General features: G+C 37.4%; 1 protein-coding gene and 1 long non-coding RNA gene across 5 annotated transcripts in view; both read left to right on the forward strand.

Moving 5' to 3' along the window:
* setd3 (SET domain containing 3, actin histidine methyltransferase) overlaps positions 1-11,075 on the forward strand; it is a 39,368-nt gene extending 28,293 nt beyond the window's left edge. For 3 of the 4 annotated variants that reach the window (NM_200054.1, XM_087288652.1, XM_087288653.1), the window contains 4 exon segments: positions 299-465; positions 2,141-2,226; positions 5,827-5,987; positions 8,703-11,075. In NM_200054.1, coding sequence (NP_956348.1) covers positions 299-465; positions 2,141-2,226; positions 5,827-5,987; positions 8,703-9,155 — 867 coding nt within the window. In that variant the 3' untranslated portion in view covers positions 9,156-11,075. 4 annotated transcript variants of the gene reach the window in all.
* A 6,605-nt stretch (positions 11,076-17,680) lies between these two features.
* Positions 17,681-23,339, forward strand: LOC141378544 (uncharacterized). Its single transcript, XR_015513286.1, has 3 exons — positions 17,681-17,756; positions 19,224-19,599; positions 21,005-23,339. It is a non-coding gene; the product is annotated as an uncharacterized LOC141378544 (long non-coding RNA).
* Positions 23,340-24,199: the final 860 nt, after the last annotated feature.

The following is a 24,199-nucleotide window of genomic DNA, read 5'->3' on the forward strand; positions in this document are numbered from 1 at the left end:
CCTGTGTTTGCGTGGGTTTTCTCCAAGTGCTCCGGTTTCCCACGCAGTCCAACAACATGCACTATACTAAATTGGCCAGTGTATGAGTGTGTGTGAGCGTGAGAGTGTATGGATGTTTCCCAGTACTGTTTTGCAGCTGGAAGGGCATCCGCTGCGTAAAACATATGCTGGAATACTTGGCGGTTCATTCCACTGTGAACTATCCTGTGTTTGTATAGTTATTGGCTGAACTGTGCTTTGCTATAATAATGTGTTAAAGAATAAAGAAATTAAACATTTCTTCTTTGTTTTTCCTCAGATTTACATATTCTACGGTACAAGATCCAATGCAGAGTTTGTGATCCACAATGGTTTCTTTTTTGAGGACAACGCACATGACCGTGTGAAGATTAAGCTGGGCGTAAGCAAGAGTGAGCGTCTGTATGCCATGAAGGCTGAGGTTCTGGCACGTGCAGGAATTCCTGCGTGAGTATCCTGTACATAAGTCCAGTCCACAGTATACAGATGGATTAGTAGACATCTTAAAATACATTTATGTTAGTTAAAATACAATTAAATGTACACTAATATTCACTTCACTAATATTAATAAATTCAATTCACTAATATTAATATTAACTTGTTTCGATTCAGCTAGTTGCCTTTTTAAAATTGTTTTATTATGAATGTTGTTATTTAAAGTACCTTATTAATTTAGTATAACTAAAACAGTGGAATGTCTAGGTATGAAAATAAAACTTAACAATGAAAAAAATAAAAACGGCTAAATATAAAATCAAAAATGGTAGAAAAAAACTTTTTTAAAAATTTTATTTATGTATTGTTAATATTGTGGTGTTATTTTTTTTTTGTTTTTATATTATTGTGACCTGTATTTGTGCTTTTTTATTTATTGAGTTTATATTCATACATTTATTCATTCATTTTCTTTTTAACTTAGTCCCTTTATTAATCAGGGGTCACCACAGCGAAGCGAATCGTCAACTTATCCAGCTTATGTTTTACACAACAGATGACTATCCAGCTGCAACACATCACTGGGAAACACCCATACACTGTCACTCACACCCATACACTACGGACAATTTAGCTTACCCAATTCACCTATAGTGCATGTCTTTGGACTTGTGGAGGATACTGGAACACCCGGAAGAAACCCACGCAAAAACAGGGAGAACATGCCCTAATGAGGCTAGAAATAGCCACCTTCTTGCTACCCACTGCACCACCACGCCACCCATGATTTAATTTATTTATCTGCATTTACTGGATTTATGATCGCAACATCTTATTTCTATAACTGCTGATGTAGGCGAGGGGTGGGCAAAAGTGGTGTTAAAAGGATGTAAAAATGTGTAAACTGATGGTACTGTTGAATTATTGAAGAACATTTGTAAAAAGGGACCATAAAAAAGCAATTAATAATCAATGATACTAAAAATCCTGTAGAAAGTGGATAGGTAATTTAGCTGGCCACTTAAAAAATAATTATTACTGAACAGATCATTTATTATTATTCTTGTTAACATTTCATACAAACTTATATCATCTATTTTTAGTGTACCTAGAAAACCTTTTTCTTTTTGTAAATATAACGTGTAAGATGTTCAAGAACCCTTCAGTCCAAGACATTTCAGTAGTGAGTTATACAGCGCTTGGAATCATCATCCAAGTGTAACAGAATTACAGTGGTGTAAAACCTCTGCTACTGTAGCTGTAATACTATCAGTGATCTTTCTGTCACACAGATCAATGTCCTTTAAGTCTCTAAAAAACGAATAAGCATCCACAAACAGCCGTATAAGAAATTCCCTTTTGATTCAGGTCAGATTCAAGATGCTGCTTTTCATCCCACTGTAAGTCAGACAGGAAGAGGCCATAGATATGCTCCAGTAATTAAACGGTAAATTATAAATGATTGAGCGTGTTTTTAAAAATGCATCAGGTTCAGTGGCCTCTCATCGCTTCAGATCAATCAGTTGTCATGCGACGGGGAGCAGCGCCGCGGTCTCGTGCAGGCAGGAGGTTTCCATTAGCACCTGCCCGTTCCGCTGGAGTTAATTGGGGTTTAATTTGAGAGAGGTGGGGGGGGGGGTAGTCATATGCTGCTTTGAACCCTTTCTGGTTCTTCTCCTCCTCAGGTCCAGTATCTTTGCCCTGCATTGCAGCGAACCTCCCATATCTGCTCAACTTCTGGCCTTCCTGCGAGTCTTCTGCATGACTGAAGGTGAGATCTTTGGTTGTCCTGAAACTGTGCACCATACCAGCAAATACCTGTGGGTAGGCATGGCCGAAATGGCCTTAAATCAAAACCTTGATTAATTGAACATGTAAGACTCCATTTTGTCAGCCCAATGACTGAATTCGATGAATGATGGAAGGTTAAAAGCCTTTTTCTGAAAAGAATGATGTTATTTATTAGAATTTATTTTCATTTGTTTTCAACTCCGAATTCAATCTGACTCCAATTTTAAGTGACCGTCAAATTTAGATTAGAAATGGGTCGCATTTGTTGTTTATAAATCAATTTAGAGTTATAGTTTCATTAGGGACCCAATGCCGCACAGAGTTTTCATGTCTCGTCGTTTACGTGTCTCACGGACAGGATATCGACTTTGTCAAGTTAGTCAGAGGATGCAGGGTTAACTAATACCTAATTAGTACGGTTTCCTGCTGCACACTCGTACTAAAAGTGTAGTTAATTTAGTCATTTTCATACAACTTATCACATTATCTACTGGAAATAAATGATTTCAGGAGAATTCCGAATGCATCAAAACGTAACACTATTTTCCAGATGAAAGTGTATCATGCCAATTATACTATCAAACAATAAAAGCCAGTTTAAAAATAAATGCACAACATCAGTTACTCAGATTAATCTAAAACTATAGAAGGATGTCCAAATTAAACATAGTGTTAAGCTTTAGAGCCCGTCTGGGTACAGACTTGTGATTCTAAGATATTTCATCTCTCTCTTTAAATGCTGTATGGGAGCAATGCATGGTTATTTTTTCAAAGTTAACCAGTGACTAAATTTTTTTCATTAAAATTTATCAAAGATAGTGAACAAAACCAGTCACACCTGATTATTTATCAATACCGGAGGGGAAGGAAAGTTTAGGGAAGAGGGCAAGAATGTCTCCAAGTTTATCCTAGGCCTTATTCTTTAGATTCCAGAGTTCCTGAGGGAACATTTAAGTCTGAGTAAAATCCATCCCTTCAAACCCTTTGCCTCAATTAGTATTGAACGATTAGTTTGTTTTCAGTGTAACTATTTATTTAATTGTTATTTTCCTCCCTTTTATTTCATTGTTAGCATTCTACACTTAACTATTAAAGGTCTTTTTTTTAATAAAAATCATGTTTTTATTTTTTATATTATCGATAATTAAATTAAATTAAATATACTTTAAATTTCTGTTTTGATTCAGCTAGTTGCCTTGGAAATATTTTTATATTTAACCCCACCTTCATATTTTATTGTAAGCATTCAACATAACTATTAAAGGATTTTTCTATGATAGAGCATGTTTCTATTCTTTATAATATTACAAATTTTGGGAAACAAACTGTTTAGGGTTATTTGATGAAATCAAAGCATGCATTGCTTGAAATTAAGATGAACTTGTCAAAAAAGCTTCATTTCAGTTTTTAATGTAAAATTGTTATTTGAAAACAATATAAATTAATAACAAAAACATAAGTCCAAGGTCATCAATGAATTTAATGTTTTCTATTATTTATTATAGAGTTTCGTAATGCTGCAGTTCATTCTGCTCTGGTGAACCCCTCTAAATAAGGGAAAAAGCTGAAGCAAAGTGAGTGAATGATGGTAGATGTCATAGCTCATTCAAAAAAATAAAAGAACTAGTGCTTCTAATAAACTTTATATATATATATATATATATATATATATATATATATATATATATATATATATATATATATATATATATATATATATATATATATATATATATATATATATACATACATATATATATATATATATATATATATATATATATATATATACATATATATACATATATATATATATACATATATATACATATATATATATATATATATATATATATATATATATATATATACATATATATACATATATATACATATATATATATATATATATATATATATATATATATATACACATATATATACATATATATATATATATATATATATATATATATATATACATATATATACATATATATATATATATATATATATATACATATATATATATATATATATATATATATATATACATATATATATATATATATATATATATATATATATATATATATATATACATATATATATATATATATATATATATATATATATATATATATATATATATATATATATATATATATATAGTTTGTTTATTTAAACTTTTCAGATAATACAAAGTATTTTTACAGAGAAATTTAAACAAATTTTATTCGCACCCCTACCCTCTACACAAGTTGAAATTACATTTATCATTTAAAGAAAGAAGAAAAAAAATACTCATGATAATAACAAAATAATAATCAAATAAATAAAAACAATTAAGTAAATAAAATGAATAAACTATAAAAAAAATAGAAATAAAATAAATAGTCCACGGATATTTATAAAGTACCCAATCATGTGACATGCTCAGAAAAAAAGTCTAAATGGATCCCATGTTTCAGAAAAGGCCCTAGTATTGCAATTGCTTCTAATAAACTTTCAGACTTTTGAATATTAATTACATTGTCTGTGTTCCCTCAAACTGATTTGCTGAAGTAAAAACACAAAAATTCGGGAACTATTTGAGGAACAATACCCAATAAACCAAGAACAAAGAATATGAATTACCAGTAGAATGAGAGACTTGCATTCTCCTCCTCTTTTGTTTTATTTATTTATTTTTTGTCAGGTTGCCGCATATATGAACTGCGTTTTCAGGGAAACTCTCAGGCACTCAGTTTGTCCACACACAAAAAAAAAATGCTTAGGGATTAAAAAAACACAAAATAACCAACATGAGGAAATTGCATAGGCTAAAGTTTATATATTTCATTCATTTTGGGTTTCTTTTCAATTAATTGCCCAGCTCTTCCTGCGGGTCATAAAATAGGAAGCAATATCCCCTTTTCATACACTGTAAAAAAATGTTTGCTTCCACACAGTTCCTTCATGTTGTTTTAAGCTAACCTGTAGTCATTTTTACAAATTTAAGTGGATTGAACATAAAACAGTCTAGGTTGTCCCCCCCCAAAAAAAACAAACAAACTTAGAATTACGTTTCAACTCATTTTAAAAAAGTAGTTTGAACAAGTTGCAAAATCCTTTTTTGAGTGCATCACATATGTACACTAAACTAGAAGTGACAACGAAGGCTAAACAAGTGCCCCTCAGGTGTTTAATTGATTAAGACACTGACTCTGGATCAGTCCTTCCACCCATCTGCCCCAGTCAAATATTTATAAGCATTCATGTTGGAGAAGTTTTTGTCATAAATCCCATAAAGCAAGGCCATGTCCTCTGGCAAGACCTCTTAAGTCTGAGCTGATCTATTATTCAGAATTTTTATGTTAATTTTTAAACGAAGCGAAGCCCCTGTGCTGGGGGCTTCTATGTTACTGGTATGACAGGATTCAGCGAAGTGCACGTGCAAAAGCACTCATTCGGCAAGCCCTTTCATCTCGTTAGCAGCCGTGTAATCATACCTTACATAATCGCTGCAGATCAGACCTGCCGGCTCACTCGCACGCCAGATTACTCCCTTAACCAGAGAGGTGTGTGTTTCTGATTGCAGAGGAACTCAGGGACTACCTGGTGGGCGATCACGCCATCAACAAGATCTTCACCCTGGGCAACACCGAGTTCCCTGTCAGCTGGGAGAACGAAATCAAGCTGTGGACGTTCCTGGAAACACGCGCTGCGCTGCTGCTGAAAACCTACAAGACGGCCTCAGAGGTGCTGGAGCAATGCAAACAGTCTCTGAACTTTTCACACACTTTAAATTAAACATTTTAAAGTTGTCTAAAACATGTAATTGAGAGGAGAACCAAACGCTTATTTGACACGGGTGCCATTTTAAAACACAAAAGCGAGGCTTTAGTGGGAAGAAACCCGGAAGTATAGGATCATTGAAACATCATGCTGTGGACTACTAACCTCCTGCTGTTGCTGCAATTTCAAAATGCAGATGTGGTTTAAACGTCACTTTAAGATTATTCAGTTCAGTTTAATTTAAACAATTAAAAGCATATTAGGCATTAGGCAAACTAAATCACAATCTCTTTAAGACTGTCCTCCTAGGCTTGGCACCAGCTGAACACTGTGGGGACTTCCCTGCTTGAGCCAATGTCACCCAGTGAGCGAAAAAACAGAAAAAAAACAGAAAAAAAGTCATCTGTAGCACACCCTCGAGTTGTCTGTAATAGTGTTGTCCTGGTGGTGAGCTTTTAAAAACGTCCATTTCCCGCTAACATTTAAGCGTCGCTGAGCGCGTTCTTAAACACCACTGATTTGCCATAGTATTCACCAGTGCTCAACAGAAATGACTGTGATTGGCCGTGAAGGTCATCAGTTCACCGCTCTTCACCGAGTGCAAACACAGATACACGGACACTGGAACATTTTAAAGTCACAAAGATCAGTTGAGTCATCAGCTGATCGCTCGTCTGTGTTTGCGCTTGGTAAACATCGATGAACTGATGACCTTCATGGCTAATCACAATAATTTCTGTTGAGCACTGGTGAACACTGGCAAATCAGCAGTGTTCAACAGCGATTAAATGTTAGTGGGAGATTGACGGCTTTTATACATTTCAGTACTGAAATTCAGTATCATGATGGGCCTAATATAGTGGAAGAATCAGTTAATTGACTTGAGTTAAATGTTAGAGATAAATGGCATCTAAACCATGTGTTTTTGCGAAGGGTATTGTTAGCTAACTTGTGTCATTTTCCTTAACTTAGTGAAATTAAAAAGGGATATTAGATCTTTTAGCTATCCATTCAGAACGGACCTTCAGGTCACTTGAAAGAATGTGAAATTATAAATTCATGTCATTTTCCCCTGATAAGATAAACAGCCAGGTTCACACCATTCCTGTGTGACTCACTTGATACTTCCGGCAGGTTTCTTACCACTGCAGTCTCGATTTAGCTATTTAAATGGCGGCCACGTGAAATCAGTCTAATATAGCATCTTTCTAATATGCTGATCAAGAAATGGTTCTCAACTGTATTCATAGAAACCTGTGTTTTTCTTCCAGTAATGTCCCATTAGGATAAAGATCTAATGAAGACCATTTATTTCAATTAGCAATATGTTGTAACATTAAAAATGTTTACTCGCACTCACCACCCATCGATCTCTTTCCATTCATCTGTCCACCAATCCTCATATTTTTCATCCACCCATCCATCTTCCCTCGATTTCTGTCACATATCCATCCCTCTCTGTCATCCATTCATTTGTACCACCCACCATCACCCTATCCATATACATACTCCCTCTCTCTTCATCTATTCTTCTCTATTCAACAATCCTGTTTTTTAACTATTTAACATCCCCCTCTGTTCATTCATCCATGTGTGCATTTCCATCCCTTTACCACCAATCCATAAAATCTTTTCATTCACCCTTGCCATCTTTCTCTATCCCTCCATCTCGCTCTATCCCTCCATTCTTCTCCTGCTGTCCCTTTATTCTTCTATCTATCCTTCTCTCCCTGTCTCTCCTTCCTTCCTTCCTTCCTTCCATCCATCCTTCTCTTGCTGCCCCTCTATCCATTCCTTCATCCATCTCTCATTTTCAATCCATCCATCTTGCTCTATCTGTTCATCTATTCATCTCTTTATCCCTCCATCCTGCTCTGTCCCTCCATTGGTCCATCCTTCCATCCATCCTTCTCTTTCTGTTCATCCCTCCATCCATCTCTCGCTTTCCATCCATCACTCCATTTATCCATCTCTCTATCTCTCCATCTTTCTATCCCTCAATCCATCCATCCAGCTTGCTCTATCTCTCCATCCCGCTCTATCCATCCATCGGTCCATCTTTCTCCTGCTGTCCCTCCATTCTTCCTTCCATCCTTCTCTCACTGTCCCTCCTTCCTTCTTCCCTTCCTTCCTTCCATATATCCTTCTCTTGTTGCCCCTCTATCCATCCCTTCATTCATCCAACTCGCTCTATCTCTTCATCCATGCATCTCTCTATCCCTGCATCCTGCACTATCCCTCCATCGGTCCATTCTTCCATCCATCCTTCTCCTGCTGTCCTTCTATCACATCCCTCTATCCATCCCTCTATCTATCTGTCTATGTCTGTCTATCTATCTATCTATCTATCTATCTATCTATCTATCTATCTATCTATCTATCTATCTATCTATCTATCTATCTATCTATCTATCTATCCATCCATCCATCAGTCCATCTCTCTATCCCTCCGTCTTCATTATATATGTAATAATCTTATAGCCCCCATTAAAACTTTTTGGGAAGTGTTTGCACTAGAAGGCTGAAGGTGTCTCATCCAGTCAGAATTCAAAATAAGTTCTTTAAACTGTTTGGAAGAGTTGTATGACACGTGATCTTGAAATAAGCAGTTAATTGGTTAACAAACAATGATCACGTTGGAAAGACATTAGTTAAGATCTCTTTTGTTCTCTTGTTTAGGAGGATCGCTCTATGCTGGAGAAACCTGACCTGTCACTGCACTCCCGCATCGCTATAAAGCTACGACTAGCAGAAAAAGAGATTCTGGAGCATGCTGTGTCCTGCGGTCGGGCCAAACGCCTGCACTTCCAGAAGCAGCTGGACGAAGGAGCGCCGCTTCCACTGTATGAAGAAAGCGACATCGCCCTTTTGGAGAACGCAGACGCCAAACTCCCCATCATCCTGCGTAAACTGGAAGAAGAAGAAGAGGAGCATGTTGAGGAGATGAACCAACTCACGCCTGACGCCGTCTGCATGAACTCCTCCAAAATCCCTGTCCTGAACGGGCAGTGTAAAGATGTCAACGGTACACAAGAGGATCCTCCAGGAGGCGGCACAGTGGTAAAGGAGATTGAGAAGCATGACCCAAGTGCCAAACGAACTGAAGGTGAACCAAAAGATGCTGACAAATAGTCCTGATCAGAGCTCGCTGGCGATATTAGTTCCTGCTATTTATTTATTTTGGTTTAAGAGACTGACAAGTAGGAGCAAACGCTTTCTAGACTAAAAAAAAAGGATTTCAGTTTAATTATGTTTTGTTTTTTTATTAAATGCAGCTTAAGTGTGAGCTAGCTTAAGTTAAAAGGAGCCTGTTGTTTTATTTTTGTTGTTTTGTTTGAGTTTTTAATCAGTGCCACATTTGGTTTCTTTTGTAGTAGCTTTGCTCGTGTTGCCAGACAGCTAGTTGAAGAAGTAACCAATCATATGGACTAGATGAAGGCTTGCTTGGACTTCACAAAATGAGAAAAATGTATATCGAAGACTTTAACATGGTAATGTTGCCAAGGATGTTTCTGCTTAGTCATCCAAAACGCTGACTTGGGGAATTTTCCTACAGCATTTGCTGTAGATCATGCCAGAAACACGCTTGACGTTTAGTGCCGCTTGACAATCATTACTCTTAAGTTCTGTCATCGATCTGTGGAGAGATCGTCACTGCCTCGCTGCACGCTAGCTACTTTCCCTGCATAAAAAGTAAGCTTACCGAAAAGGTTATATTTTCGTGCACTTCAGAGAACAGTCATTCTCAAAGTGAGCATTAGTTAGTTGCAACCTGAACTAGAGGATAAGAAGTTGTTAATGGCCGTATGGTTATTACTTGCTGTGAATGTACTTCAAAGTTTGTGTGTTAAAACCCTTCACTTTTGAGTATGTTTTTATTAGGTGTTCACAAGACCGTTTTGCAGTCAATAGACATGGAGACTTTGATATCAGAGGACGAGCTTCTCTCATACCTGATCTTTGGGAAATCTATTTTTATTTCCTTGATTTTTATGTAAGTAATCACTGCAACACCAAAATCCTCTTGCAACTTTTGCTGCCATCTTTAAGCCTTAACGAAAGTCATTTAGTTGGTTTCCAGAAAGACATTTTGCACTGGCTAATGTGCAGGTTTGTCAACTTTTAAACAACAAAACATTCGGGACTTTTAATAAAAATAATGCATCCCCTATAAATGAAAGTTCTACAATTACAAAGCTTAAATTGTTTGGCTTCTTAGTCCAAATGTGCAAACTACACACAATATTATAAGTCTTCTAAAGCCATATGATGCATTTGGTTAGGACTAAACGGATTTCAATTTAAAGGGACAGTTCACCCAAAAAATAAATCTACATTTACTCACCCTACACTTCACTTCTTCTGTTGAACACAAAAGAAGGTATTTTGAAGAATACTGGTTGATGGCACCCATTGACTTGCATAGCATTTTTTTCCTACTATAATAGTCCATGAATGCCATCAACCACTAAAATATCTTCTCTTTGTGTTCAACATAAGAATGAAACTATAACAGTTAATAGTTATATAGTTATAGTTCGGGGGGAGGCAAATTAAAATAACAAAGAGTAAATTACATTTTTTATTACCTGATGATCCCCTCATACAAAACTATTGTATAGCTTTAGAAGACTTTGAACGGTAAAGGGAATCCAATATTATTCTGAAAGTCTTTAAGCAAAACATGTCCCCACTGTTATGTTGTTGTTGTTGTTTTTTTCCCTGTTACATATATTGAAATTGAAACGGCATTTCTGTTCAAGTGTTCTACCCAACTAAACCGCACTGTTCAATATACTCTTCGGAATGGTTTGTTTTTGTTGAAAGATGTTTGAGAAGCCTGTCACTTGTTCTTGCTGCTTCTGTATATAGATTTATAGCTTTGGAAAGCTAACAGCTTTAATACACTTATTCTCGAATCTTTAATGTGATCTAGCCATAAGGAAGATACACAGCGGATTGCAGTACACCAGTACGACTGTATAGGTAAGAGCCATTAGAGTCTGTCTTCAACGAGTTCAAGATTAAACTTCTGTGCATTTTTCAACTGAATCGAATAATGTGGAGTGCTTTTTTTCTTCTTTAAAAAAAAATCTTTAACCTGTCTTTCTGTCTTAAAGAAGAGGGAAAGAAAATTCCCATTAGGAGACATGAGGGCACTCGTCCATTGTCCTTTCATTTGGAGGGGGGAAAGAAAGGTTTTATTTAATGTATTTTTTTTTTCATTCTTTGCCCCCCAAGCCCCATTACAAATTTATAAAAGAAACATTATCTTGAATCATTTAATTCGGGGCAATTAAATTTTGAAATTCCACATTCATTATTCATGGGCTTCAAGATAAAACCCCTTTAATCCTTGAATAGATTATTATAATGGGCGATAGTGTGGGCAGTGGTAAACTCGGGCAGCCCTGCACATGTCCGGTATTGTTAGTATTCCTCTTGTCAGGGTTGAGAGCAGGAGTGCATGGAGCTCCCTTTGGCCTGGGACCATGCCACCAAAGTAATTCTGCCTATGAATAATACACAGCACTTCTATTAATATAGAATGCCGTCAGGCCCCGGGCAGAGGGCCCATTGTCATGCAAGTATTTACCAATACATGTCAAACGTGCCGTACTTTAGAGAGATGGGCTTTCTTCAGAGGTCACAAGGTCACATTTACATGCACGTTAAGTGGTAGACGCCCCAACCAGTACTGTTAACATCATGGAGAGATGACGGTTTAAATGGCAAAGAAACGTTCAAGAAAAAGTTTTATAGCCCAGTGCCACTGGAGAGCCATTTTAGGGTGTTTCTGGGCCTTCAGAAACCATCTACATTGGCATCCAAAGTTTGAGACTTTTAATTTTTCTCTCTAACAATTTAATCTAAAATTCCAAATTAATTTCTAAATGTTTCATATTGTTCTTGTACAGACAGCAACACTTCATGGTTGGTTTAAACTGCACAATTTATTTTTGATCTGTTGCATTTGGAGTACTACATTTGTATTTTGTTGTCAGTAGTTGTGGGACTACACATTGCTTGCTGATCAGTTTTCATTTGCCTACTTTAACAACTTGCGTGACGATTATTGAGAAGGTGGAATTATCGACTGACTGAATTATTTTGCTCCACAAACCACTTTCCTCACACTATTGAAAGCTGTGTACAGGAGAGTTTCTGTGACTGGTCAGCGTCAAAGATGTAATGGAACCAGTCATGGAGGACTAAAAGTAAACATGCAGGTCTTTTTGTTGATTTTCATTCACTGTGATGCAGTCTTTTTAGTGTGATGAACTTTAATAATTATTGCATCTTGATGTCTATTGTCATTTACAAATAATTTTGACTACATCAAACTGATTGTGCTAAGATGATGCTGATTTTGTGTAGTCTAAACCAAGCTGCATGTTCTCAAGTTCTAAGTCCAGATTTTGTGCTTTTGGAGGCAAGACATTCTTAGATTTTACTCTTATATTCTGGTGTAGTTGATTTAATATGCCTTCAGATTCAGTGTCTAAGAATTAAGAGTAACAGTCCACTGTTAGTCAACGAGATTCACAGTGTAAAAGTTAGCTTTTTATTTATTTAGAATATCCACATAGAAACCCAATGGCTCGCATACAGCAAAAAAGATTGTTATTTAGGAGATGGATCTCATATTTTGAGTTCAGGACCATGTATTTTCATTGTCTTGGATTTGTGGGAGCATTTCGACTGTGTCTTGATTCTTTCTGACTCGCCCCTCTTCTGATCTCAGTCTCTACTACCAACACTTTCTTGCAACCACTGAGGAGCTTTTTTTGGCCTTTGAAATCTCTATGTTTGAAATTCCAAATGAATTTGGAAATGTTTTATTTTACTTTTTGTACAGACAGCAACACTTCATGGTTGGTTTAAACTGCACAATTTTCTTTTGATCTGTTGCAATGTGTTGAGTTATTCACTTCTGAGTCCCACATTTGTATTTTGTTGTCAATAGTTGTGGGACTACACATTGCTTCCTGACCAGTTTTCATTTGCCTACTTTGAAATCTTGCATGATGATAATTGAGAAGGTGAAATTAGCGACTGTCTCGAGTATTTTGCTCCACAAACCACTTTCCTCACTTTTTTGACAGCTGTGTACAAGAGAGTTTCTGTGCTCTGACTGGTCAGCGTCAAAGTTTTGTTAGAACATTGTCTAGCATCCCAGACAAACTCTTGGTTTTCATTCACTGTCTGATGCACCATATTAAAATAGAAAATCATTAGTTATTGCATCTTGATGCCCATTTACATGCAGTCATTTACTACTGACTGAGACTACATCAAACTGATTGTGCTAAGAGGATGCTGATTTTGTGTGGGCTGAACCAAGCTGCATGAGCTCAAGTTCTAAGTGCAGATTTTCTGCTTTTGGAGGCAAGACATTTTTACGTTTTACTTTTATTTTTTCTGGTATAGTTGATGTAGCATGGCTTCAGATTTAGAGGTGTGTCTAAGAACCAAGAGGAACAGTCCACTGTTAGTCAACAAGATTCAAAGAACTACCAAAAATGCAACTATAATGTAGAAGTCAGCTCTTATTTTAAAGAATATCCACATAGCTACCTAATAGCACAAATACAGCACAAAGGATTGTGATTAGGAGGTGGATCTCATGTCTTGAGTTCAGAACCATATTATGATCATCTTGTTATGGATTTGTGGGAGCAATTGGATGATGTCTTGATTCTGTCTAAAGCCCTGCTTTCACTGTGAGATTTCAGCCACGATTTTGTCATCTTAGACATATTTGGGAAATCCTTAAAGATTTCTGAAATCCTAGGCTAAAATCAGTGATATTTGATAGTTGGTTCGATATGTTCATATACAGCTGCTTAATGACCGTTGCGATCAGATTGCGATGAAGTTCTGGCAGTGTCAGAAGATTTCAGACACTATCCTGCGGTGTGACGACAGCTGCGATGAGCGTCAATCTAGGAACCAATAGGGGCGCAGAATCTGATTACGCAATCCATGTGACAATTAAAAAAAAATTTTTTTTTCTTCCTGATTTTATTATTCAGACACTCCATGTGCAAAATTGCCGCTACAGATTTTTTCTGTTTGCTGCAAGGAATCATTTCAGAATGCGGGATAGTAAGAGTGTCATGGGTAGATGACGTCAAATGGCGGGGGAATTTTCTTTTGTGTTTGCTGCATCTTTATTATCGTTCAGTTTGTCAATATGATGGCTGAGATCTTACAGTGTGACACGGGAGCTATGTTCGTGCAGTCTGACATGCTACAATCGTTCAGGATTGAAGAAAAGAAAATTGAAGAAAAGAAAATTGCACAGTGTAAGTCGGCCTTAAGACTCACCCCACTTCTGATATCAGTCTTGACTCGACTGATATGGTCTCTACTAACAACACTTTTTAGCAACCATTAAGCAACTTTTTTGGGCCAGGTTAAATCTCTATGTCCTCCTAGTCCAACAGAAGCACTGTCACTAATCTAATATACTGATGCACTTGTGGATTATTGACATTCATGGAGATAACCATGACATTTTGTGAAATTGTTGGTTTTTGTTCTTGGTTTTAACACTTTTACAATGCACCTTCTGATCAGTGTGGCCGTCTGATAGAGAATTGACTCCAACTCAACTACCCACACATGCTTACAAGTACTGCTGAGGAACTTTATTTATTTATTTATTTATTTTCAGGTTTTTTAAAGAATCTCCCTCCTAGTTTTCAATTCCCTAACCTTAATCCAAAATGAAAAGCGTGTAGTCTTTTAAGCAGGTCTCATTTGCTAATTCAGAACCATTGTTTGTGGTCTTTGTCAACTAGATATAGAAGAGCAACTCTACAGTTCACATAAGGTCTGGTTCAAATGAAAGATTATTAGTAAATTGTACTGTACTTTTCTACCTGTGGAAAGCCCCCGCCCCCTTCCCCTAAAGCTACCCCTGTAAACAGTTTGATATATTAAACATTAGGTGGTTAGAAACATTTTCCAGTTGAGGCAAAGCGCCACATAGGTGAGAGAAGGCAATTTTGTTCTTGTGTGAGAATACTTGAGTCTACTTCTGTCTTGTGGTTTTTCAGCTGCTGCTAAGATGTTGCATAGCTGGAACGTGTTAACGGTCATATTTATAAAGTGCCCTTGAAGAATCACAGAGGAACTGTCTTGTGTTCTCCCACCCTTTAAAGTGGTCACCATTAGGTGTATTTTTGGGTGTCCTCTGAAGAGAAAATGTAACTTCATGTAGCTACTGTGGTTTCTTCTGACCTTGCATCTAAAGTATATTTTATGAGGGCGGTGTGTACATTTTCTTTATTTTTGTAGATGCAACTCAATTGAAGTAATCGCTCTTGCCTCACAGATCAACGTCTTCTTCCTTTAAGGTTATAAGTTTTTTTTTTGTCCCTATAGATAATCAAACTAGTCACCTTTATCTCTGTTAAGCCCTGACTACACAGCATTTGAAGGAGTCCTGTTGTGCTCATTACGCTTTCTGCTTTAAGTGTGTAATGTTACTTTTTGAACAAGAAAAAGATCTGCAATGTTATAAAGAACACAGTTCCCTGCAAATTGAGTTATCTATATCAGTAGGTGGCCTTTCTGAACTCCATCAAATGCGTATATTGTAGTCTTGAGTTTTCTTCTGAGAATGTACAGGTCACATTATCTCGATTTCAAACAATACCTAACAAAGATGAGGTCCCATTTGAATCTCCATCTCCAACAGATGCTTTCACTTATAATATTATATAATGATATTCAGGGGTTGGACAATGAAGCTGAAGCACTGGCCAGTTTAGTGTTGGAGGTTTCATGGCTAAATTTGTCCAGCCTGGTGGCCAATCTTTATTCATTGCACATTCCACCAGAGCAGAATGTGAAGGTCTAATTAGCAGAGTAAAGCTGTGGTCACACTGGTCTTTTCTCCCTATAGACTTTAATTCATACGCATGTGAATGAATTGTGCGACAAGTTTCGCAGTTAGCTGCGTTGCAAATTCAAGCTTGGTGAACTCTGACCGACGAAATCGCATGACTTGACTGCATAAGACCAATTGAGGATCAAAACATGGCCTTTAAATTTAAAATATGGACCAATCGCTTGCTTTTTTTAAATGTTTAATCCCGCCCCTTTTTGCTGCACCGTACTACAGAGTTTGGCAAACTTAAACTCTTAAACAGTTTGGCAAATTTAAACTGTCACTGCAGCTTATGGCACAGTTTTGCTTAAAATATTGTATTGCACACAACATTGTGTGACATATTAGAGTTCAAAAGGGGACAAATTGTTGGTGTGCGTTTTTTCTGGCGCATCTGTGACCAGGACAGCAAAAAATCCAGGGTAATGTCAGTTTACCACTAAGAAGGATAATCCACATCCAACTAAAGTTATCGTAGATGCAAGAGGAAGCTGTCTGCAAGGGATGTCTTGGTGCTAACCTGGATTGTATCCCAATAAAACATAAAACCAAAGCTGCCCAACTCACTGCAAAATTAAATGTTCACCTCAACCCTCCGGTTTCCACTAAAACTGTTTGTCTGGAGCTCCACAGGGTCAATATACATGGCCTGGCTGTTGTAGCCAAACCTTTGGTCACTCTTTTCTATGCCAAATGTCACTTTCATGGGTGCCAAGTAGCAAAAATCTTGGGCTGTGGACAATATGAAACATTTATTGTTCTCTAATGAGTCCACCTTTACTGTGTTTCCTACATCTAGGAGAGTTACAGTGTGGAGAAGCCCCCAAAAAAGCATACCACCCAGACTGTTGCATGCCCAGAGTAAAGCATAGTGGTGGATTAGTGATGGTTTGGCTTGCAACATCACTGCCAAAGACTACCAAACGATTTTGGAGCACCATTTGCACCCAATGGTTCAAGCATAAGATGGTGCCGTGTATCAGGATGACAATGCATCAATACACATAGCAAGACTGGTGACAGAGTGGTTTGATGAACTTGAAAGTGAAGTTGAACATCTTTCATGGCCTGCACAGTCACCAGATCCAAATATTATTGAGCCACTTTGCTGTGTTTTACCCAATTCAATTCATCTTTATTTCTATAACATTCTTTTACGATGTAGATTGTGTCAAAGCAGCTAAACATAGAAGGTTATAGTAAATTGAAACTGTCAGTTCAGTTTTCAGAGTTTAAGTTCAGTTTAATTCCGTTCAGTGTGGTTTAATTTTCTCTGCCGAAAGTCCAAAAACTGAAGAGCAAATCCATCGATGCACAGCTCTACAAGTCCTAAACCAATGTTGGGTTTGTCTATATTTGACCCAATGTTTATTAAGAGTGTAGACCCACTAAGTGAATTGACAAACGTGAAGTTTCAATTCCTATTCCAAAGCCATAGCAACAGAATCAGTGTTGCTTTGTTGGGCTGAACCAAGAGTTTACTTTATCTCTTTGCACATTAAGCAGGCATAGTACACTGTTTTTAATTAAACAGTTTCCTTTTAAAGTTGGTATCTGTGTAAGAAAGTGCAGAGAAAAAACAACACTAGGATGACTGCCAAAATGCTCTTTCCTCAGAGCAAGTGTGCCCTTTTAAAGCAGATGTGGCACTCGTAATGGAAGTAGCTATTCATAATTGAAGAGGCAGGACTGAAGGTCTGGGGATGAGACATGAGGCCTGGCCTGGCGTGACCGGCCCACACCACTCTCGACCTCTGCTCTTTATGAATCTGACATGCGGAAAGAGGAGCGCTCCGGTCTATGAAGAGAAGTGTGAGGAACATTCGGTGGTGGTGGGTATGCACATTATTTCCTTAGCAAACTCATTCTCATGCTGTACCTCTGATTATGCTGTTTACGGTTTTAATGGCTGAACTAATACCAATATTAGTGTCTTTTTCCTCCGTGTTAACATATGCAATGGTACCCTGTGGTCACACTGAAAGTCGGCTAGGAGATGAGTTACGAGCCAGCGCCTGGTTCACCATCTGTTAGGGCTGCTTTAAATCAAACTTTTAAAAGCACTTGTTTGTGAGATGCTCGAGTAAATATTTGCTCGACCAAAAAAACAGCTAATTAAAAGTCTTCCCTTTTTTGCCATCACATGGACAACACACGCACGCGGCTCGTCTAAAACAGACCCTTTGCTCTGCACTGGCCCCAGACGTCCTGCTTGAAAGTAGCAGAAGTTCAAGCTGATTTCATATTCCTTTTCAGCAAGCAATATTTAATTTTTAATCCTATTTAAGCCAACTGGAAATAGTATTTTGCAACAGTGAAACCACGGCATGTATAATTGATGTCTTGTCTTAGCTAATGCAGTGGGAATGTTTAGCAGCTGAAGGAGGGAGCGAGTGATGCATTGAGGAGCCCCTGGGCACCGGCGGAGGCCGCTCCGCTATCCAGACAGAGAAAATGGACCCGTGCTGCAGATCTCCTCGCAAATGCAAATGGCATGCTGATAAGAAACCATAAATCCATTGTGTGTGACGTTCCCAGTGTCGGCTTGTTCGCCTGTGACATGCATACGCAGACTGACCTCTTGCTGCCGGAGCAGAGCAGGGGCCCCAGCGGGGACGATGGTTATATATTTGGACGGGGAGTTGACATGACATACAATTTTACTATCTTCCGTGAAAAAGACTGGTCATATTTTATTTACTGCCTTCTGTTTAATCGTTAACAGGACCGAAAAGAACATTAATTTTGCTTATGCTTATTAAATAGTCCTGTGATATGTGGACCTACGCAAAACATAGAAAACACAGTCGTGTCTTTTTAAGTGAAGAAAATGTGCAAATCAAATTTGAAAAAAAAATGTTCACTGAACTGTTGTTTCAAAAAGATTTAATGGGTGTAGTTAATTTTTTTAATTAATTAAAAATATGTATTTGGGCCAGGTTTAAAAATGACTGAACTGAATCACTAATACATTTGCTCACCAAAAATATTGTAATAATTTTGTACACTACCAGACAAAATTCTTGTTGCCTATACAAGATTTAGAAAAAAGAAGTAACTTCTAGTTGATCATTTGGTATCCAAAGTGGCTTTTATGAAAGCCAAAGGCCTCTAGATTACACTTATTTTACCAAAATAAAATATGATCAAGCCTTGATTTTTAATCAATTAATTATAACAGTAAGGTCTGATTTTGCTTAGACAAAAGTCTTGCCACTTAACAGAAATAATGTACAATATAGAATATAAAGTCGTGCTGCAGTGGAAAATGAATTAATGTTGTGTTTGACTCCCATTAGCTTGACGACTGCATCCATACATCTCTACAATAACCCATTAATAAAGTCATCTGGAATGGTAAAGACATCGTTATTGCAGGACTCTGAGTTCTTCAAGATTCTTTGGATTCATCTTCAACTCCTCCTCATTCTTACCCCAGATATGCTCAATAATGTTCATGTCTGATGACTGGGATGGCCAATCCTGGAGCACCTTGACCTTTCTTTGCTTTCAGGAACTTTGATGTGGAGGCTGAAGTATGAAAAGGAGCGCTATCCTGCTGAAGAATTTGCCCTCTCTTGTGGTTTGTAATGTAACGGGCAGCACAAATGTCTGGAAACCTCAGGCTGTTGATGTTGCCGTCCATTCTGCAGATCTCTCACACTCTCCCACATTGTAAGTTACCCCAAACCATGATTTTTAATTCACCAAACTTGACTGATTTCTTTGAGAGTAATGTGGGTTCCAATGGGTCTTCTGCAGTATTTGTGATGATTGGGATGCAGTTCAACAGATGATTTTTGGAAAATCGACCTTCCGCCACTTTTCCAAATAATCAACTAGAAGTCAAATTAGCATTTGTTGCTCTTACAACTGGGATTGACGACAAGACATTTGTCATTTAGTGTAGAGTGCAGCTTGTTCAAAAGTGATAGACACTACAAACAATAACAACGAAAGCAAGTGTTTAGTGATTTTAAACTACTTTTAACAGCTTCTTGACAAAACCCACTTGGTTGCTAGATGATGTGAAAAAATAGCAAAAAAGTCACCAAAGTGCCATTTTATAAGTGTTTCTGTGCCACCTTTGCTGTGGTATGAAGGCATCTTTATGCAGACAAGTTGAGGTTGAGGTATTGTGCAAATAGATAACTAAATAATCAATTAATCCAGCCCAACTAAGCAACACTGAATCTGTTGCCATGGGTTTGGAATAGAAATTGAAATGTCACATTTGCCAATTCATTTAGTGGGTCTACTGTACACTCTAAATAAAGGTTGGGTCAAATATCGACAAACCCAACACTGGGTAAAACATCCCAAATTGGCTCAATAATATTTACATCTGGTGACTGTGCAGGCCATTGGAAATGTTCAACTTTACTTTCAAGTTCATCACACCAAGCCACACATATGCCTGCTCAACTCCTCCTCAATCTCTAAGGCACAGGTGTTAAAGCCAGTTTCTGGAGGGCCGCAGCTCTGCACATATTAGTTCCATCCCTAATTAAACACACCTGATCAAACTACTTGAGTCTTTCATGCTTGTTAAAGCAGGGTTGGAACTAAACTGTGCAGGGCAGTGGCCCTCCAGGATCTGGCTTTGACACCTGTGCCCTAAGGGATGCTGTGTAAATGCAGTTTTTGGAAATGCCATCAAGGCTTAGACCTGCTTCAGCTTTTTGTATCAAAACTTACAACTGTAATTAGTGTGTAAATTCATTCATGCCACCTCTAAGCAGCAACAAAGTAATATAAATGCCTCGTCAGAAGTGCTTCTGTGCCACATTTGCAGCTTAAGTTTGGCAAAATAAAGGTAACTGGGATAATATTATTGTCTACACAAACAGATGATGATCAGTGTACTTGCAAATGTTTGCTGCTTTTAAATCTTCTAGCACTTTAAAGTAATGTTGATTCTCATTTGCTTTTAAAGATTTAGCTATTAAAAATTCTTAGAATAATTCCCTATTGAAACTTTATAACCTTGTCCATTTGTTTACACTGCTATATCTAGATCTCCAACTTGCGGCCCATGAAAGATCTCCACCTATCTTTTCTGTCTCATTTATGCATATAGGACTAGTGAATCTTTGCCTGCCTCTGATAATAGGCTAGGACCGTGCCCCAGAAACACAAAGAGGGGGGAAGAGGCGAGAGCCTGACCGACCGTACCACAGCTCGGCCATCCCCACAGAGTTGTTAATTCTCCTCGCCCTGCACCGGCACGAATGAGGGAAACATCATTCTCTATTCTCCCAGGTCAGAGTGGGAACAATTAAGTGTAGAGGGCGCGGGGAGTGCGCGGCGAGCCGGCCGACAGTTGATGAATGTGTGGGCAGGCTGCAAGTGACAATATGCAGACAAGCGAGATCATTTGCAAATGGATGCAGGGAGACACAGTGAGGGAGCGAGAGCGACGCAGTGGCACGGGGCAGAACAGGGGGAGGATTTAACCCTTTGCGGGTGTCTCTCTCTCTCTCTCAAGGAGAAAGGAGGCAAAACAGGGACCAGGCCTGAAAATATCAATATGTTGGCCCCGGCAATTTATTGGGGGATGTGAAATTCAATATGCACACGCAGACTTGTGATGTATCTCTTAAGGTGTAGGGAGCAACTAAAATAAATGAGATGGTCAGGGGCTGGGCAGGTTATTGGGTTTCTTTTGCACCACAATGTGTCATGTTCATTTTGTATCTTTATTTGTTTCTGGAATGAATAGTTCACTTTAAAAGCACTTTTTGTTAAAATCATTACCAAAATAAAGCTGATAATATGGTAATAGCCAAAAAAAATCTCCATTTGAAGTGTTTTTATAATGATAACAAACATGATTTCTATTAATATACTGTTTATTTGTATATTTGGGTAGTCTGTTAGTTGGTAAGCATGTTAATGTGTTTCGAGGATATAGTACTTAGAAATAAAGTTCTTTTTAAATATTTACTGTTAGTATTAGTCATTTGAGTAGTTAGCATGTTAGTATATGCGATTTTACAAATGGGATTTTCGCAATTTATAAAGACACGAGTAGTACTTGTCCTGTCGAAAGTAGTCAAGATCAGTGTTTCTCAACCACGTTCCTGGAGGACCACCAGCTCTTCACATTTTCCTGTCTTCTTAACCAACTCCTTAACCAAACCTGATTCAGATCATCAGCTCATTAGCAGAGACCTGAAATAAGTGTGACAGATAAAGGAGACATCCAAAACATGCAGTGCTGGTAATCCTCGAGGAACGTGGTTGAGAAACACTGGCCAGGATCATGATTCTGCCATGGTTAATGTATTATGTTGTGGCTAATGTGTTGTTGTATATTGCTATTGGACGTTTACTACAGTCATATTGAATTTTAGTTTTTTTGTAAAGATGCTGTGCAAATGTTTTTGACCTGATTTGTCTGATTAGCAGCATGTTGGTTATGTGTATTGGGTTAAGTAGTAGCTTGCTAGCATGGTAGCTCACAAAGTGACTTGACTTGGCTGGGCAAAAATTGTTGACATGATACTGCAGGGGGTGACGCTGGCTCAAAGGTTAGCACTGTCACCTCACAGCAAGACAGTTGCTGGTTTGAGCCTCATTGGCATTTCTGTGTGAAGTTTGCATGTTCTCCTTGTGTTTGCATGGGTTTCCACCGGGTGCTGCGGTTTCCCCCACAGGTCCAGAGACGTGCTATTGGTAAATTGGGTAAGCTACATCGTCTGTAGTGTATGTGTGTAAGTGACTGTATGGGTGATTCGCGTTGATGGGTTGCAGCTGAAAAGAGCGGTCGCTGCGTAAAAACATATGCTGAATAAGTTGGCAGTTCATTCCACTTTTTTTTTTTTTGTGATGACAGTAAACAAGCTTTATATTAATATACAGTTTTGTAGTGCTTGCTTCTAGAAAAGTAGTGGATCTCAGAAAGCTAAATTAGTGTTTTGAGTGATCGTTAGGATGTTGCTTGAATGTTTAGCCTGCTCACAAAATTTTTTAAAAGAAAAAAAAGCACTATTAACCCAAAAAACTAGGGTAACTCGAACCATTTAAGTTAAAAAACTAACTGTAATGAGTACTGTGAACTTAATCCAATTAAATGAAGCAGTTTGAGCACAGTAAAACCCAATAAATGAAGAGAACTCAAACCGTTTGAGGAAACCAATTGCTTCAAACCATTCATTGTAAAACCCAACAGTCAACTTTATCAAATTAAATGAGTGTAGTCAACTCAAAATTGACTAAAAGTTAATTCTACTCATTTGAAAAAAAGTTTTGAACTCAGTGTTGAAGGTAATGAGTTAAATACCTAATTTCTTCAACTTAAATGTAGTAAGTTTACAGTACTCATAGATCAGTTTTTTAACTCAAATGTTGCAATCGGTTTCCTCAAATGGTTTGAGTTGCCTTAACTTTGTGGGTTTTACAGTGTTTGAGTTAAAAAAAAAAAAAAAAAAAACTAATCTGAGTACTATGAATGGTATAACCATATTTGTCCAGAAAAAAAGTAGTCTTAAACACGATTCTCCAGTGTTTAATGTGTTATGTTGTGGATGCATTTGGTAGTTGCCAACGTATGCTTGATCAGGCCCATAGTCAGGGGGCTATGAAGGGTGGTTCTTTTTTTTTTTTTTTTTTTTTTCAAAATAGGGACCTTTTTGAAGTTATTTGCCATTTTCTATTTCATTATGAGATTTAATTACTGCATTTTAGTGACATTTTAAGCACTACTTGTTGCTGGATTAGCTTGTTGGATAGATGGATGGTCATCATTACCACACTTTTTGATGTACTAAAAACATCTAAAGATTCAGAATAAAGGTTTATGAAAACAATGTTTATTCTTAAAATACAAATTTATATCATCATTTATCATTAGAAAAAATAGAAATTTGATCAAGTTTTAAATGAAAAACTGTAGCCTGGTATCTTTTATTAGGCAACGAACAAACTGGCCAGCACATTTGACATGCCGAATTTCGCATGGTGTGATTTCAGAACAGGAAATTCGGCATCCCAAATCCTGTACCGTCTTAAAGCCTTTTCCGATGGGTCATTTTCACAATTTATTATGTATAAGCAGTGAAAATAGGACAAATGAGCTCATGTATAGGACAAATTCTGGACTTTTGTTAGTGAGGGCTAGGTCTTTGAAACCACCCGAACCCCCTCTGGCCTGTTGGGTATTGCTATTGGATGTTCAGTACGGTTTTTCTAAAGATGATGTGCAAAAGTTTTTGACAAAATTTGTGTGATTATCATGTTCTTAAATGTTGTTAATGTGTATTGGGTTAATGTT

Source organism: Danio rerio, chromosome 17 (assembly GCF_052040795.2).
Source record: "Danio rerio strain M-AB ecotype USA chromosome 17, GRCz13ab, whole genome shotgun sequence".
Lineage (NCBI taxonomy): Eukaryota > Metazoa > Chordata > Actinopteri > Cypriniformes > Danionidae > Danio > Danio rerio.